Source organism: Morone saxatilis, unplaced genomic scaffold (genome assembly GCF_004916995.1).
Source record: "Morone saxatilis isolate NCDOM2014 unplaced genomic scaffold, NCSU_SB_2.0 Contig2, whole genome shotgun sequence".
NCBI classification, from domain to species: Eukaryota; Metazoa; Chordata; class Actinopteri; family Moronidae; genus Morone; species Morone saxatilis.
In genome coordinates, this window is record NW_023339762.1 from 15,385,966 (window position 1) to 15,403,897 (window position 17,932).

At 40.8% G+C, this 17,932-nt stretch overlaps 1 protein-coding gene across 1 annotated transcript; it reads left to right on the top strand.

Annotated features, from left to right (window-relative positions):
- Window positions 1–215: 215 nt before the first annotated feature.
- On the top strand, window positions 216–9,328 carry LOC118330152. The gene is made up of 6 exons (XM_035664598.1): window positions 216–372; window positions 2,738–3,197; window positions 3,585–3,660; window positions 4,388–4,466; window positions 6,043–6,169; window positions 7,304–9,328. Exons 2-5 carry the CDS (start codon window positions 2,778–2,780, stop codon window positions 6,068–6,070), a joined length of 603 nt encoding a protein of 200 aa, XP_035520491.1. The 5' UTR covers window positions 216–372; window positions 2,738–2,777; the 3' UTR covers window positions 6,071–6,169; window positions 7,304–9,328.
- Window positions 9,329–17,932: the final 8,604 nt, after the last annotated feature.

Sequence of the window (17,932 nt, forward strand, 5' to 3'; positions counted from 1 at the left end):
TTTTTTTTTTTTTTTTTTGCCCAGCTGCTGAAATGAAACCGATCCGCGTGTCCACGTGTTTGTGACATTTCCATGTCATTTGCATATAAACCGGGCTCGCCTATCGCTCCGCGGCTGCACGGACGGCAGAAGCCGATTCGTCGATCGGGGGCGTCGGAGCAGCAAATGGGAGCGCCTGCCCCCGCTAGTCCCGCCCTCCCAGACACGTTGCCTTGGGAGAAGCAACACGGGGCCGATCGCTGGTTGCATCGTGTCCCCACACTCACACAGCGCACGTCCAACACATCAGCTGCTCTCAGCCCGACGGTCCTGCTGGATTTACCGCTGAACAACGGGGAGAGAGTTTAAAACCAGCCGCTCCATCCTGGGAAGGTAGGTGCCGCTCATCGCTCATCCACATCTTTATCCTCACAGAAATAAAACCTCACTGGGTTTTTAAAAAAAAAAATGTATATAGCCTATATGTATATAGTATGTGTGTGTGATTTTATTTTTAAAAATCCTCCAGAGGAATTTGACGCAGACAGGATCGCATATAAACATTTATTTGTGTGTGTGAGGGATTAATGATGTGACATGACACATAAAGGCGTGGTAATGATAATTCTTCCTTTCTGTCCGTTTTTGTTTGTTGGTTGGTTTTATATAATCTAACAGTGCATGCTGATGCATTTACTATGACTGACGAGGAAGTCTATTGTGTCTGTTACCCAGCTGATGTGAAACCTGCATTTACTGTAGGCGGGTGGGTCGGATCATTCACCTTATCATTATCTGATTTTTCTCATGTGAGGGGGGTTAAGATTGTAATGTTTGATCCTCTGGGTGGAGAGAATTACTCTCTTTTAATTCGTTTTTTTCGTCGTTTTCTTAAATTAGTGTGTGTGTGAAGTGGAGGGCATCTCTGTTCGTGTGCCGCACCTCCACACATAGGGACAGGGAGCTCATAAAGGCTATCTGGTGCGAGTGTATTTTATCAGAGAGAAATGTGTGTCATATAAAAGCATATGTGTATCTAGAAGCTGTTATCAGTAGTGCAGCAGCTATTTGAATTTATGTCCGAAAACACTGCACTGCAGGCCTGTGTGTGGTGTATTCAAAGGCCCGGGACAGGAGAGTATTTGAGCAAGTGTGGTATGTGTGTGTTGTTTTATGACAGAATTAACTGTATAAACTAATGCTAAAAGGAAGTCATGGCACTCACTTTATACCATATCCGTTCAGCTGAATTGAGTTAAGAATATGGTTGTAGGAATTCTGCTTATAGAAGACTTAGAAGATTATTGTATTACAGGATGTATGCCAGGATATAATAAGATATATGTGATGTGTGATATTGAACAAAAGTTTCTTTGCACAGACTTAAGCTTTAAGTAGATAAAATGTTATTTCTTTATCAAGATTTATTTAATATTACAGTTAGAGTAATAACTGGAAACAGGTTTTAATTTAATACACAGTAGATTATAATAAGGAGTTATACGTTTACCATATTTTACCGTTGTGTGTTGCTTTATACTTGTGTTTTTAAAGCACCACCTGGGATTGAATATTAAAACAGCAGCAGCTACATATTAGTTTGAACTCTTTGATGCGATCTTGAATGTTGATACTGTATAATTCCATGCTCTGAACATTTGGCTATAAAATCCACTCAGTATTTTATTACAGCTGTTCCCCCTGTGTGTGCGATCGCCTGACCACTGCACAAACATCTTCTTTTGCACGTCGTTTTGTTTTCACTAAAACCGGTTAACTGTGGTGTCTGCTACCCAAGGAGCCACATTATAACCAGCAAAACGGAAACATCCAAGTATTTAAGATTTCACAGGAGATGAGAGACCTGCCACGTGTTAAGCACTCAAAACACCAAAACTAATCCCTGTGCCAAAGATGCTGTTCTCACTTCCTTTTACCTACTAATCGCTGAGGAAACACATGTTGAAGAGATGCAAAGATCCTAAGAAATCAAGCATCCGTGAAGAGCATTTGGTCAGAGGAGTTTTTATTCACGAGGCATTCTGCATGTTGTGAACAAGCAGTCTCTCATTTTGTAAAAAACAAGTGTCACTTGTGATGGGAGGTCCGCAGTGTGGGGCACTGGTCGTCATGGTGGCAGACCTCTGCCCCCTTTGAATAAACAAGCTAACAATGTTTATGAATGATTGTGGTGGTAGCAGCTGGCAGGAACCAGCTTATAGAACCAAAATGGGGGGAAATGAGTCCAGCTGGCGATTGTAAAATGTAAGAAATGTAAGATATTTGTTGTAGTGTGACGTCGTGATGTGGAGATTTATAGTCACAGTAACTGCGAGAGACAAAAGATTTCAAGATCGCTGTGGACACGAGGCTGTTTGCTTTTGATGGTGGCTAGTTTACTGGCTCAGGTGTTGCATCTGCAAAACAAACAGGTCATTGTGGTCTCAACAACTGTTGTCTCACTGCCACCATCTGCTCTGCTGTGTCTCTCCATTTATTCATGCCTGTTTGGTTGGAGGTGCAGGGTTGTTTTTTTTATCCAGACTAACCTGCTGTGTTTGTCCAAGGACACTTCAGTAGGGTATTTTGTCTCCTACTGCATATACCTAAGCTTTGATATGGCTGCTCCAATATGTTAGCTTCTAGCTATAGTTTCTCATCTTCATTACTGTGCTGCCGGCTGCTTTTCACTGTTGAATTTTATTCTATTTTTTTGTTTATTGTTGAATTATATTAACTATGACTTTCTGTCTGTCAGGTCAGTGATGGTCAGTGCTAGTTAGAGCCTGCAGCCGAGGATGTCTGCTACAGATTCGGACAACTCCATTGACTGGCTGGCTAGTGACTATGAGGACAATGAGAGCGAACAGGAGTTTGACTGTACCAGAAAGCACAGCCAGACAGAGTCTGCTCCATCCCCCAGCACCCCGCCACACCTGGGTCCATCTGACAGCAGCTGCTGCCGGAGCGGCGAGGTGAAGGAGGGCGTCAGTAACTGGAGCGAGGTCAGGGAGGCCTCCAGTCGGGGATCTCCCCCTGGCTGCACGGAGACATGGGACAGCACCATTGGACTGTGTAAAACACAACAAGGAGAAAAAACGAATGGCAAAAACACTCAGCAAGCACTGAAGAGACCTCGCGGCTCCATGGAGGAGGAGTGCAGGGAACGGCAGCTCATTTCCAACGTGTCAGAGAAAAGCCGAATTTTCAGCCGTAAGGTAAGCACCTCTGAGATTGGATGTCTGTTACCCACAGGAGGTGGTTGACAGTGTCAGCAAAACTAGAGCGTGCCCTATCACCTATATTGACTCGCTGCTGGTTTTACAGTGTCTCACGCATGACAGTTCCAGTAAAGATGATCTTCCTCTTAAACTGTACACGCAGAATTAGTCATGCTTTTCTGAAGAACTGGAGTCGGTCTATCATAAATTAAACTCAGTGAATCAACATGACAGTTTAGGTGTTATCTAAATAATGTTGAGCAACTATATATTAAAATAAAATAACAAGTTTGTGGAAGCCAGTTCGATATCAGCTGTTGAAAAGGTTTTTAAGCATGTTTTGCAGAAATATATCACCTATAATCTTTTCTAATTTATTTTCAGTGCATGGAGCTACGGTGCTACATTCATCCACTGTCATCTATCTTGAATGGCCTTCGTTCAGGGAGATACAGAGAACGTAAGTTGGCCATTTAATATCTTTCCTATTTTTTGTCTTTAGAAAAACATGACTAGATTCATACTGTTTAACACAACCATTTGTTAGTTGAGTCTACACCTCTGTCTATATGTTTGTCTCTCCTGTTCCTGTCTTTCTTCTGCTTAAAGAAAAACAATAGACTGGAAAGACAGCGTGCCACTCTTTATGGAATATGTGTCCCTGAGATTTGAGAAAGAGATGTCTGAAACATGTATTGTTGTAGGACTATCAAGTAACCACAAGTATTTCCTGTGTGTGTGCCTTTTTATAATGGAGCAAATTTGGGGAAAGGTTCACTTAGCAACGGCGCTGTTTTAAAATTACCCCTTTTTAAGAGTTAAAAAACACATGTTGGTTTTTTACCAGTTGAGAACAAGTGTCACACTTCAGACTTCCTTGTAAATTAGCTGCTTGGCAGAGGTGAGTGAGAACATACTGTATCACAGTCTCCAGTAAAGCAGCTGCTGTTTGTGAGTTGTCTGATAGGCATTATGCGGGTCTCTGGCAGATAACGCCATGTTCAGACAGGCTCTGAGAACTACTTAATTTGGGATCTTTGTCAAGCCCAGACCTTGTGTGACCCAACACTTTCTGGCCACAGAGGCAGGGAGCCTGTTCACATTTCACACAGCCCATATGCTCCACAGACTCAGCTCACAGTCAACACAGTTCACGTGGCTCATGGTACAACTTTCTTCTTTTCCAGGACTCAGCAGTTTCCAGGAGAGCGTGGCCATGGACAGGATCCAGAGGATCATGGGTGTTCTGCAGAACCCCTGCATGGGGTAAGTGTCCTCAGCGTGTCTCACATACTGTTATACATGGAAGAATGACACAGACGCAGGAGATATATAATATTCAGTATATATATATATATATATATACTATATATACTATATATATATATATATTATAATAGTATAAAATATTTGACTTTTTGCCTGAAATAGTAATCCCAGTTCTTTCAGCTTCCTCTAAAATGATAAAGAACCACAACCTACAATATATTGAACCGCAGGCAAATACCAATCACAATGGCTAGATGGCGTTTTCAGTCTGTGGTCAAAAGTGGTCTCTAACGTGTCTGGTGGACACATGGCTTCACAGCAGGTTGCCTGCGAGGAGCTGCTACCCCCCACACATTCAGATAAATTTACTGCAGAGATGGCTGGCTCTCACATATAGCTGGGCATTCTTTGTTAAAAATTAATCAGGCTCCACTGTGAAAGCAGCACACTTGTGTCTGCTCGATTAGCTCTCCATTGCCAGACAGTATAATGGATATCACCCTTTTAAAGGAGAAGTCCTACTCCCTTCTAACCAAAACAATAAATCTCATTTAAATCATTAAATGGGAAAACAAAATTTTATAGAATCACAGCACCTTAATGATCATATCACCCATGATATATATTTTACATCAAATGAATTGCAGTTCATGTTGCCATTTTCTTCAGATTAGAAGAATTAAAGCAGCACTACTGGTACCTTAGCCTGTCCTTTCCGAGCAGCCGTCACTGTGAGCTTTGGCATAAGGTACACCGATATAAAATAAAGTGCTGCTGAGTTTGGCACCAGACTAATTGGAGGCCCTCACCCCACCAGCTGCTGCCTCATGTGGGAGACAAAGAGTGGGTGTGCAGCCTCCTCCCTTGCAGACAGCCAGGGCAGAGCTGGAAGGTGGACCCTAAAACCCCCTCCCCTCCCCCTCCTCCGTCACTCCCTGTGCCTGCTCTGTGTTGCCAGCTGGCCAGCCCCTGCAAGCAACACAATGGTAGACTAGGATCAAAGTGATTTTTAGCAGTCACTGTTGTGGATAATCTTCACATGAATTTAACATGGCCTCCTGAATGGAGTATAGCAAGGAAGGTGCTGATCATATGACACAGGCTAATCCCTACCCCAACCATCTGGTTCTGACGGGTGGGAGTTATGGGACACTGCCTATCTGCTGCCAACCTCCCAACAAGAACTCGTCCACCAGTCTAGTTTTTTTTTCAGCATATGACGCTGTTGGAGACCGCTGTGGCTTTGGTGTTTTATATTGTACGAGGGAAGCAGAAATATAGTAAATCGGGCACCGTGTGATCTCAAAACATGTGAGAAATGTACTTAAGACACCCCCCCCCGACACACCACCACCACACAGGTAAACGGCCTTTGCCTGAGTGAGAATAAATGTTCACTCTGTTCAAGATTGTGTGTTTCCCTGTGAGAGTTTGATGAAGAGATAAGATTTTAAAGAGAAGGTTGGCAAGATTTTTTGGTAGATTACTCAGATTCATTTCTGGTAGCTTGAGTAATAACTCTGTCTCTCTGTGTTTCTTTCTCTCATTCCTCTCCTTCTTTCCATTTTTTCAGGGAGAAATATATTAATAATCATTCTTGAAAATGGAGGATATCTGAAGAGCCTGGTTCCCTAATGGTAAACTCCAAGACCAACTCGCTGTCACAGACAGAGGAAGCCGTTCCTACCAAGAAACCGAAGGTAAGAAAAAAACAAGAAAGACCTGAACTGTTGTGTAAGAGTAAGACAGCGGCCTGGCTGCCAAAGAACATATGGTGGACGACGCAGTGAAAGAGGGACTAAAATATCTAATTATTATTTAATCACCAGGCTCTGGGAATGGGAGGAGGATTAAAGCTATTTTTTAACTGAGGTATTACTGCAGTCTCAGTTCGCTAAGAAACATGACAGAGAGAAAAGGTAATTTCGGAGGAGTGTCCCTAAGGGGAAAATAAGAAAGGTTAGAGTACTACCTGGAACATTCCCTTTGCCATTTAATTGGGGAAGATTTATTTCTGTGGCTAATCTGACACCCACCCTCGTCCATAAACGGAATTTCACCACAAAGAACTGTTCATAACGGTACACCGTAACTTTTACAGCTGCTATAATAACCTTTTTATATTGTCAGTAGATTAAATGACTACTTATAGTGTGAAAGGGATCACTCATAGTGACAAATGCACACATGTTTATCACCCAGTTCTGCAGTTCGTAGCTCTACAGTGGAGCTTTACTTCCTTTCCAGCTTCAATTGTTTTGGCTCTCATCAGTGTTGTTTTCAGCCACAGCAGGAAGCTGATTTTCAGGGATAAAGCTCTGATAAACTCAGTGTATGAAGTGCACCAAACAGCAGGCAGATTAATTTAACAACCAGCTACTGAACAAAGCTGAACATTTAGTTGCTAAAGAGCTTGATGTTTCTTTAGGGAGCTGTGAGAGACCAAAACAGAGGGAGAGCAAGTATTGGTTATAATATAATGTCTGCTGAATGCGTAAATAAAAAAACAGAAAAACATTTTATTTTTTTTTATATTTTTATATGCAAATGTCATGTTTTGAGCTTGTTGTGCTTCCACCCAGTTACTAAAACAAATATGTGATTTTTGTTTTTAATGTGATCTTTCATATTATTCTGATGGGGTATTATTTATTTGCACAAAAAAGAGAACATCTCAATGTGAATTGGTGCAGTTTGTGTTGCTTTCAGCCTATTCATCTTAGTGTTCCCAGGTCAGATACTACCACTGGGGGGCGCCAAAGTTGGGAATTATGAATAATGAACTATATAAATAAAGTATATAAACTAAACAAATATTCTTTCTTTCCCAATAGCTATCTCCAGTGACCACCAATGCAGCTGTGAGCCCTGTCACCATCAGTGACCCTCCAGCTGGCGTCAAATCCCTGAGAGTCACCGACCTCACTCCTCCTGGAGCCTACTCCGCCAGTAACCTGAAGTGGCTCCACACTTCACCCATCTGCTCCCCTACAGCAGAGCAGGCCCAGGCTGGCCCCAGGCACCTGCTGTCCCCCAGAGACAGAGACCTAACGCAGGACAGCGCTGTGTCCTCCAGCACAGACAGCCACACTAAGACAGACTTGGTGCCCAGGGGCCCTCCGCCCAGTAAAATCAACGCGCCCTGTCTAGAGAGGCTCCTTAAGTCGACAGAAAGCATCATCACCCGCAAGGGGACGGGCAGTTTGATGGACAGCAGCTGGTCCTAGTCCACACAGAGGGCTGGGTGTCCAGCTGTAAGCACCGCACAGCCCAGCTTAGCCTTGCCCACCCTGCCGGGAACCAGTCAGCTCGCTTAGCCCATTCCAGCCTTCAGGGGAGACGGGAGCCTTCATAAGGGATGTCACAGATTCCTCTTTATTGTGGAAGGAGTGTCGACGAACATGTTGTGTTTCCACCCAAAGTATCTGGAACTTTTAGTCCCATGACCTACTTTTCAGGGAACTAAAAAGTTCCCTCAGCCCTTTGTCTGTGTTTCCACCGCAGTTTAAAGATCCAGAAAGATTAGGCAAATTAGTCAATATAACAATGTACATCATCGGTCCATCTGTCGTATGCTTTCTTCTCCATCTTGATGTGTCACAAGCAAGCAAGTACTTGACCAATCAGAAATGTTCAGTGCTGCAAGCACCACCCCAAAATTTCCTGTAGATTTGGAAAATACTACCCAACAAGCAGCGACTTTGTGAGGGGTAAAATAATGCCCCCGAAAAGATTTAGTAGAACCAGGTCCCTGCGGTGGAAACGCAAGTTACTCCAAAGGTTCCTAGTCCCTGGGGAAAGTATCTGCGGTGGAAACGCGACTTCTGTATGGGAATGTGCCCTCTCTGACATGACAAGTGTCTGCTTTAGTTCCCTTTTGTTGACTTATCTTTGTTTTTTTGTTTGCACTCTTGAATAATGTGTGTGAGAGTGGGAAGGATAGATTTCACATGCCGAGATCACCGGAGCTAGTGATTTCACAACTGAATTGTTCCCACCGGCTTGTAGATGCAATAATACAGTTTGAGTATCTGTGAAACCGCCATTATGCCTGAAAGGGAAAGAATTGCAGGAGTGGTTTGTGCTGGAAGGGAGTATTTCAGATATCCAGACATGTCAGTGGTCTACATATTGTGCTGAAAATGTGGGTGAAATGTGACGTTATTTTCTCCCCCCTCCCCCTAACGACTCCACTCTTAAGTTTATTGATGTGACTGTTACTCATTTGTATACTTTATAAATAAGTCTTTTGGTACAACTGTTCTACCTCAGTGGGCACCACGTCACAGTTAGTGAGTAGGAATGTGAACGCTACGCTCAAAAGTCTGGACACCTCACCAGATCTGCAGTGAGCCCAACGGCCTCTGACAGCGAGGTCTGCAGTACAAGTGGTTCTGCTTGTACAGACAGAGGATGCTCTCTCCATGGGGTTGCTCTTGTGGCCTGACTGGTGCCATTGTAAAGAATGTCAACTGCAGATTTCTTTTTTCAGTCTCCCAGTAGAAGGCAAACAGTGCCTGTAACGTCAAGCTGTGCCTGTAAGCCGGTTTGATAATGAGAGAGAAAATCAGAATACCTGCTCCTCTGTGGGATGTACAAGTCAGGAATTCTCACTCTCCTGCCATTTTCCTGTATCGAGTAAATTATTCAGATCTTGCCAACTACTTTCTGTGGTGGAGTAGAACAATTCTTTTATTTTGCCACAGAACTGGACAGTGTGTTAGACCAGCAGAGAGGGACATGGTATTTCTCTGTGTAAATCTTACAGAAAGGTTGTCGATTTACCCTGAAAAGTGGCCTTTATAGTGTGAAATTTTATACTTTCAAAATAAATGTGGTTATCTTTGTTTGATGCAAAATGGCTACAGATTGTTTTATTGTGAATTTTCTCAATACAGGCTGGTGGAAGTTACCTTTAAATGAAAGAAGAATCAGCAATTGCTCAAAGGGTTGATTGTCTGAGGGATTTTTTTGGCTCTTAAATTTCCCCAAAAATAACCTTTAATGTCAGAAACATTTTCCACCTCGATTTTGTCACAATTGCATTATATTTCTCTTTGTTCTATTGTTCTACTCATGTGGAGGGAATTGTTCAGACCCACTTTGCAGCCTGTACCACAAAAAGGATGATTTTAAATGGTGAGACACAAGGTAAAAGACGAACTGTGTCAGCAAAAGGAATCTATGAAATAACCCCATTTTAAGTCACAACTGGGCTCAATTAAGCATCAGAAGAAGAAATCCAAAGAAAGGTTGTTATCTGATTTATATCACAGTTTCACCAATTATAGGAGGAGTCGATGGGGAACACTCAAAGGGAGCTCGCTTCCTGACGAAATAATACGATTTATTGTCTGTAAGACAGGATGTAATTTTCAGTGCTTCAGTTCTGCTGTACAACGTGAATTTTATGCTTTCACAGAAGTGCAGTGAAATGTGCCAGCTCAGTATCACATCACATTTCTCAGAAAGCGTTGCTGTTGTGGGAGAGAAGGTTTAGGTTTGGGTTTTTTTTTTTTTTTTTTTTACATACATACTGATCTGCTTTCACATGCCTGCACACAGACAAGGCAGCAGTTAAAACTATGTGACCTGCCTGTACAACACCGAAAATGACAACTCATGGAATGATAATAATAGAGGTAATGATGGATATACAAGCATCAATTTCAGTAAAAAAAATTATAAATTTAGGGCATTGGTTCAGGAAAGGCAAGGAGCAGGCTGCTGCAGAAGATTTAGATTGTGCTATATTACCTTTTAGTGGCAGTTAAACGTACTTTCTAAAGACACAATTTCTGCTCCCACTGACTGGAGCCATACTCTGAGCTTGGCTTCTTAGAAACTACCTACACTGGCAATTTATGTTCAGTTTTCCTGCCAACTAGAATTCGAAAAAAAGCTTGTCACCAAATCTTAACCTGAATACGCCACCTATAGGTGAAAAGGTGAACATCCTGAGTCCATCACTTATTGCTTTGCAAACAGATTCTCTATACGTCTATACTTCATGGACAAAATTACATTACGCATTAGCACTGTGGATAACAGCATATCATAAAGCAGTTCTTTCCATTATTCTCATTTAAAACACTTTTTTGAAAACTGCAATATAATGCTGCTCTGGAGTCGCTCTTATTTTTTAAAGCCAACCCCGAGTTTGAACATTTTTCTGAAACCACTATGATGCCCCAATTTAGTTTCAGTCAGCGTATGCCAGACTCATTTTATTCAGTTTCAGTAAAAACATGGTGTACTCACAGAGGGTGAAAACAGAAGTTTGTGGGAGTGCTGTGGCCTGCCAAACAATCTGTCAGGAAATTAAGGAGATTAAAAACGGTCTACAATTTCTTTTGGATTTGTCTTTCTCTGAGTTACACAGTATAGTCACATGTCTCCTTTTCCAGATTAAAAGGGGTCGATTACCCAGACTGCATTGTTTCAGCGTTGCCCAGGGCAGGGCTAATAGTCTGGACTCGTGTACAGACGACCTGACAGCATCCATGTCTAAAGACAGCTGGCACAGATCTGCCTTGCACTCGCCCTGAAAAGGGAAGTTGTTATGAATGTGAGGAAGAGCTGCATCAACAGAAAGGCACCTTTCTCATAGAGCTCGCTAAGGGAGTCGGACCCAATCACATTGTGCGGTGATAAGACTGCCAATGGCAAACGTGATGTGATGGGAAATTACAAGGAAAACACTAAATGTAAGAATAAAAAAAGGAGATTAAGATACTTTATTTGGGTAGATTAGAAAACATAAATGTAAGATTGTGAAGGGCTACAAGAACGAGCTATATAAATATGTTTAGTTTTTTTGAAAGGTTTCCAAAAAGGTAATGTTATGCATTGCTACCAGCTTGTGAACAGAAAAAGGCAATTCACAAATGCACAGACCAGTGCCAGTGCCAGAATACATACGTGATAATAAACTAGATGATAATTTGCTTAATATGTGTTATTTCAGAAGTACCTGGTAGCATTATAGACAAACAATATACCATGGACACGAAAACATATTGCTTTCCATTTTAAAAGGTTAACAGAGGTTACACTCTATAAAATTGATTGATGTCCGAGTTTTTTGTCCAGGCTATGTGTGGGCAAATTACAAAGACTAATCATTACTGGAGGAGCAGAGATGGGAGTCTTTTGTTGCAAGCATTCAAAGGCGAGTGGGAGTAAAAAGGAGGAGGACAGGTCCATGGTTCCAGTTGCAAAAAGCCGGAAGGAATAATAAATAGAGTTTCATTCTCTCCAGCTACCCTTTCATTGTAAATTGGCCTTGATTTGAGCTCCAGCTGAGTGTGAAATGACAAGGCGGTGTGGTGTTGAATCAGAGCCAAGGTGGCGGTGCTTCACTCTGCTGCAGTTATTTATATGTACTGTATCTATGTAATTCATTTTTAAGTCTTCCCAAACCGAAAAAGGGAAAGATGTGAAGCCACCTCCCAACAGTTAACTACCCAATTAGTTGTAGAAAAGAAATACTGTAGAAATAGAAGTGAGCCATTAAAAGGTCTAATTATGTCAGTACAGGTAGTGAATAAAGGGCAGATAATTGCAGCATCTCCAAAAAAATAATATATAATATAAAAAATCTTTCTCAAGATGTAAGATTCAAATTGACTACATCCTTCTATAATGCAACAGTTAGATGCAGTTTGCATTAATGCTCACCATGTCTTTAATCCAGCTATTTTACACACAACTACAGTCTTCATAAAAATTACATAATTATATGCTGTGACCAAAACTGATTCTCTATCAGCAAATTGTAACCTGCTAACATCTCAGACCCAGACAGAGGATAATTGCTCTGTTATTAATTCCCAAGTCTCAAATGTCAGATACTTGAGTGAGCGTTAAGCTGTAAACCTTAATGGTCACTTTAGCTTTTGGACATGAATTCAAGGCCGATTGATTGAACTGGAAAATCAAATCCATTACATCTGCTCTTTTGCTGAGGAGTCCATCAAAACAAAAAAAGAAAAACACTGGTTTCCTTGATAATTTACAGGTTGTTAGAGCAGCAGGAGCTGCGAGGAAGAGGAACAGCATGTTTCAGAACATTATGCAACTTTGCACGAGACTGTCACACATTTTGATCTGTTCCCCGCAAAGCGAGGAATGGACTCATTATGAGCTACATCAGATTCATTCACACCCTACAGAGATAATGGTCTCATCTGTCAGAGGACTGAGCACCTTTAATTAAGAGACCTGTGAACCCAAAATATCCCCTACTCAATTATTAGGAGAGCCGGTTACACAAATGATGAAACAGACAGCGTGATACATGGCTGCTTTTCCCCGGGGACGTTCTGGGCTTGCCAGTCAAAACTCTGAGGACTTTGCATAAACACTGGGGAGGTCTGGTCAGTCACTGTCTCAGCTTATGGAACATGCCACAGAACAAATATACTGTTATGGCTTATATTTATGATTTATAGTTTAATTCCACAGTATATTGATTTGGATAGATCAATGCTATATAATGCAGGCTGCTTATTCTTCTGGTCTCTGGAGTCAAACGACCACCAGCAGTGGCCTCTGCAATACAGTATGGTACAATTGATTTTGTCGTCTCCAATAGGTTATCCTAAGCCCTTTTAAGAAGAAGAACAATGTTCAAAGAGCAACGTTCTATTAACTATTCTGCGTGGGTTTTAACAGCAGCATTGATTTTGAATATTACTTCAGATAGCAGGTGATATTTCAGACAGCAATAACCAAATGGTGAATGGCACAGTAAGGTGACATGAATGACATGAAAGGTTGATGTAAAAGCTATCTCATACATAATCGGTTGTTGAGGAGACTATTTTAGGGCATGTTCAGAGCAGAAATAATGAGTGAATCATTAATGAGATAAGCAAACATTTAATCCAAGTAAATTAATGAATAATAGACATTTAATATATATTATTAAATCTACATCATGTTGACACTTTTAAATAATAAAATTAACTTGCTCATTGTGTTCTCATAATGTGGTCAGCAGTCACTGATTTAACATCGCCGCAGACTACATAAGCTCAGTATTTCATGTGTTCATTTCTATGCAATTTTTCAACATGTGGACCGTCAGGGCCTCAGAGACCAATTATATGAGCAAGGCATCATCAAGCCTTCACACCATCCATACATATTGCCAGCTAATTATCTCTACTTACTCTTGTAGCAGAGGAGCAAAACTGATTTTTGTGGGCTTTTGATCTTCCTGGAAGACGCAAACGATGTTATAAAAGAACAAACAAGAAGCATTTTAGTCAAATGCTTTTGGGAATTCCCTCCTCCCTTTGGTTGAAAATATACTCTAAATGGATGGAAGGGAAAGTGGACATTATTTTATTATACTACATTCATATATATTTGGATCAATGGACCACAACACCTCCAACAACCAGAAAGCAAATTCCTTAAGATGCTTGAACAGGCTTGTTAAAATTAAAAATAGGATCGCTCTAATCATTATGAACTATGTATAAAAATGGATCATGCAGTACAGTCTATCCATATTAATTAAGAATAATAATATCACTTTCACAATATTGGCCTGGGGCAATAACTGTCTGCCACATAAATCGGTGTCCCAGTTTTTAGCTTTGTCAGATCCTCTTATAGCTGTGAAACACAACTTTGATGAAAAGGTCAGCCAATATTGACAGCTTTTGTCTTGAAGTCATCTTTAGGATTCTGAGCAACGCCTGTCACCTCCCGTGGGTGTAATCATGCAGGTATTGGGAAAGAAGGTTGCTTAGGATGAAGCACTGGAGACTAGGTGAAATCACTAACAAAGACGTGCCACTCAGTGACATATCAAGAGCACAGAGCCTAAAAATATGGCCCCCCTTCATTAAGTCTCATTTCCAAGAATAGGGGTCAGACTGTGCTCTTGTAGGTATGAATAATGGAAGCAGCCTCCTGGAGCTCATTTCCAGGGAGTGATCATCATGCTCAAGTATGACCTAATGATCACACAGATAAAGTGAGAGGCTGGCATTCATGATTAATGCCCTCAGTTACCCAGCCTCCACTGTCAGAACTTCTATCGGCTTTGTTCACTGAGCACAAAGCCTCACATGCTCATAGAAAATAAGATGCACTGAGTCACTGGAGTTAGACGGTGTGTTGTTGACATTTGTCACTGTGCACAGCGTTGTTATATAACATGTACAGTTACATATACACCTACACAAGACTAAGAGGTAATTCATGCAGTATTCATGTGACATATGGTTAATTGTTGTAAATATATGTCCATTGAGAACAAAATGGACTATTAGAGAGCTAAACTATAACCTTTTTGCACTTAAAACTAATCAAAATAATATTGTGTGTAAACAAGACATCTCTTATATTTAAATTGTAAATGTTTATTGAAGGCATGCAGTTTAGTGATATGCTCATACGAGTTTCGTTTTTGTCTTTTTTATTTTGCCTGCAAGCTTTGTTAATTATGTTTTATCTTATATTTGTAAAGCATGGTTAAATAAAAACATAAATATATAACCATCCTTGGTTATTATTTATTTATTATTTTTATTTACAGTCGTGTATTTTGTTTCATATCCTTTACTTTGCATATATTTTTTTCATATTCTGTTTTTATCTGCATTGTTTTCTTGTAAAATAATAATAATAATTTTACATCTATCTGTTGTTCTTACTGTAGATGTCTCTGTTATGCCCAGTAGGTGGCACCATTGTGTAAGAAAAACAAACCATAATTGGAAAGCTACTTCTCTGAGTTTAATTCTTAAACAATAGGGTCACATGTAACGAGCAAATGCAATGATCACAACATCTCAACAGGGTGGGAATGTATATTAGGATTCACTTCCAACAGAGAACCAAAGCAGCCATCGAATCAGCAATGTTTCAGTTTTGGATTATAAGTATGCTTGCGTCAAACTGCCTCTTAAGGCCTAAGATATGAATTTAATGTTAATTTACATTAACATTCTTCCTGAAGAGAGTCATTGGATTAAGCCTGCTTCATGTAAACCACATTACATATTACAATTTGGCCTCATGACACATCACTGAGTCAAGACCTGCTTCAAAAGACATCTGTATCTCTTTCAATGAAGGACGTGGTTTTGTGTGACACACATACAGCATACGATTTCTGACAGCACTCCTTATTTGTCTGTGTGAACGGCCGAGCCATCAGATCATACCACCGTAAAGTCTGCTGGAATCCCATGATCCCATAACCCTGCCGCTGGTCGACCACAGAATTGATCCCAACATACCAGCTGTGACTCTGTTACATGAGATGTTTAAGACCTAACTGTAACGGCTGACTGGAAGGCATGTCATTTTACTCTCTACCAATGACAAGGCTACAAAGGACTTAGCTCATATTTCAGTGAGACATGACTGAAATATTTACAGTCACCAGCCTGGAGATAGACGACCAGAGCATGCTGTAAATGTTTTCTCTTTTCTCATCTTATGCCAATAACTCACAGGTTGTCATTAAACATATTACTGTATTACCACTGTATGTGTGTGCTCTAAAAGGGCTTGAGCAAACAGTGGGATGTTGTCCATTTCACCCTGACAGTTTCTGTATATAAAGTTTTTTTACTTCAGTAGTACTGGCTGAAGTAAACAAAACATACACATCTGCATAAATGCCAAACGTATTTAAATTTTCACCTTATTGTAAGAATAATATTTAAATTATAAATGTAATAGATTTATTAAAGAGGAAAAGTCACTCAACAGATCTAATATATTATTGTGGGTTATTACATGTGTCCTACTGTCTGTGTGTATATTTACTCAAAATTTACTCAAAAATACTCAAAAGTCACAGAAATGTTCATGTAGATTAAAGTTCAGTTTAGCAGAAATCCTGTTACGAACTGGTGGAATTGGGTTTTTTCAGCAGTTGGAGCTACAGCAGCTCATCTGATGGATCAGACCACACGGGCCAGCCTTCGCTCCCCACGTGCATCAATGAGCCTTGGCCGCCCATGACCCTGTCTCCGGTTCACCTCTTTTCCTTCCCTTGGGACCCACTTATAGACTAGGTACTGCACCAACTTGCAGACTGGGGAACACTTTTTCCCCACAAGCAGCTGCAGTTTTTGAGATGCTCGTGACACCCAGTCATTCTAACCCATCAACAATTTGATGCATTGTCAAAGTCGCTCAAATCCCTTACACTGCCATTTTTCCTGCTTCTAATACATGTAAAACTTCTGAAGGACAAAAATTGTTCATCTCTCGTACCTACCATATTATTCCACGCCAGCTGACAGGTGCCCACAGATAGTTTTCACTTTCCAACAGGGAGAACCAAAGCAGCCATCGATCAGCCAATGGGGTTTTTCAGGTTTTGGATTATAAGGTATGCTTGCGCTCAAACTGCCTCTTAAGGCCTAAAGATATGGATTTAATGTTAATTTACATTAACATTTCTTCCTGAATAGGGAGTCATGGATTAAAGGCCTGCTTCATGGTAAACCACCATTACATATTAACAATTTGGCCTCATGACACATCACTGAGTCAGACCTGGCCTTCAAAAGACATCTGTATTCTCTTTCAATTGAAGACGTTGGGGTTTGGTGTGACACACATTACAGCATACGATTTGCTGAACAGCCTCCTATATTTGGTTGGGTGTGAACGGGTCCGAGCCATCAGCATCCATACCCACCCGGTAAGGGGTCTGCTAGAATCCCATGATCCCATAACCCTGGGCCGCTGGTCGGGACCACAGAATTGATCCCCAACATACCAGCTGTGACTCTGTTACATGAGATGTTTAAGACCTAACTGTAACGGCTGGACTTGGAAGGCATGTCATTTTACTCTCTACACCAATGACAAGGCTACAAAGGACTTAGCTCATATTTTCAGTTGAGACATGGACTGAAATATTTTACAGTCACCAGGCCTGGAGATAGACGACCAAGAGCATGCTGTAAATGTTTCTCTTTCTCATCTTATGGCCAATAACTCACAGGTTGTCATTAAACATATTACCTGTATTTACCACTGTATGTGTGTGCTCTAAAAGGGCTTGAGCAAACAGTGGGATGTTGTCCATTTCACCCTGACAGTTTTCTGTATATAAAGTTTTTTTACCTTCAGTAGTACTGGCCTGAATGTAAACAAAACATACGACAATCTGCATAAATGCCAAACGTATTTTAAATTTTCACCTTATTGTAAGAATAATATTTAAATTATAAATGTAAATACGATTTTTAAAAGAGGAAAAGTCCACTCAACAGATCCTAATATATTATTGTGGGTTATTACATGTTGTTCCTACTGTCTGTGTGTATATTTATACTCAAAATTTTACTCAAAAATACTCAAAAGTCACAGAAATGTTCATGTAGATTAAAGTTCGGTTTAGCAGAAATCCTGGTTACGAACTGGTGGAATTGGGTTTTTTCAGCAGTGGAGCTAACAGGCAGGCTCACTGATGTTGA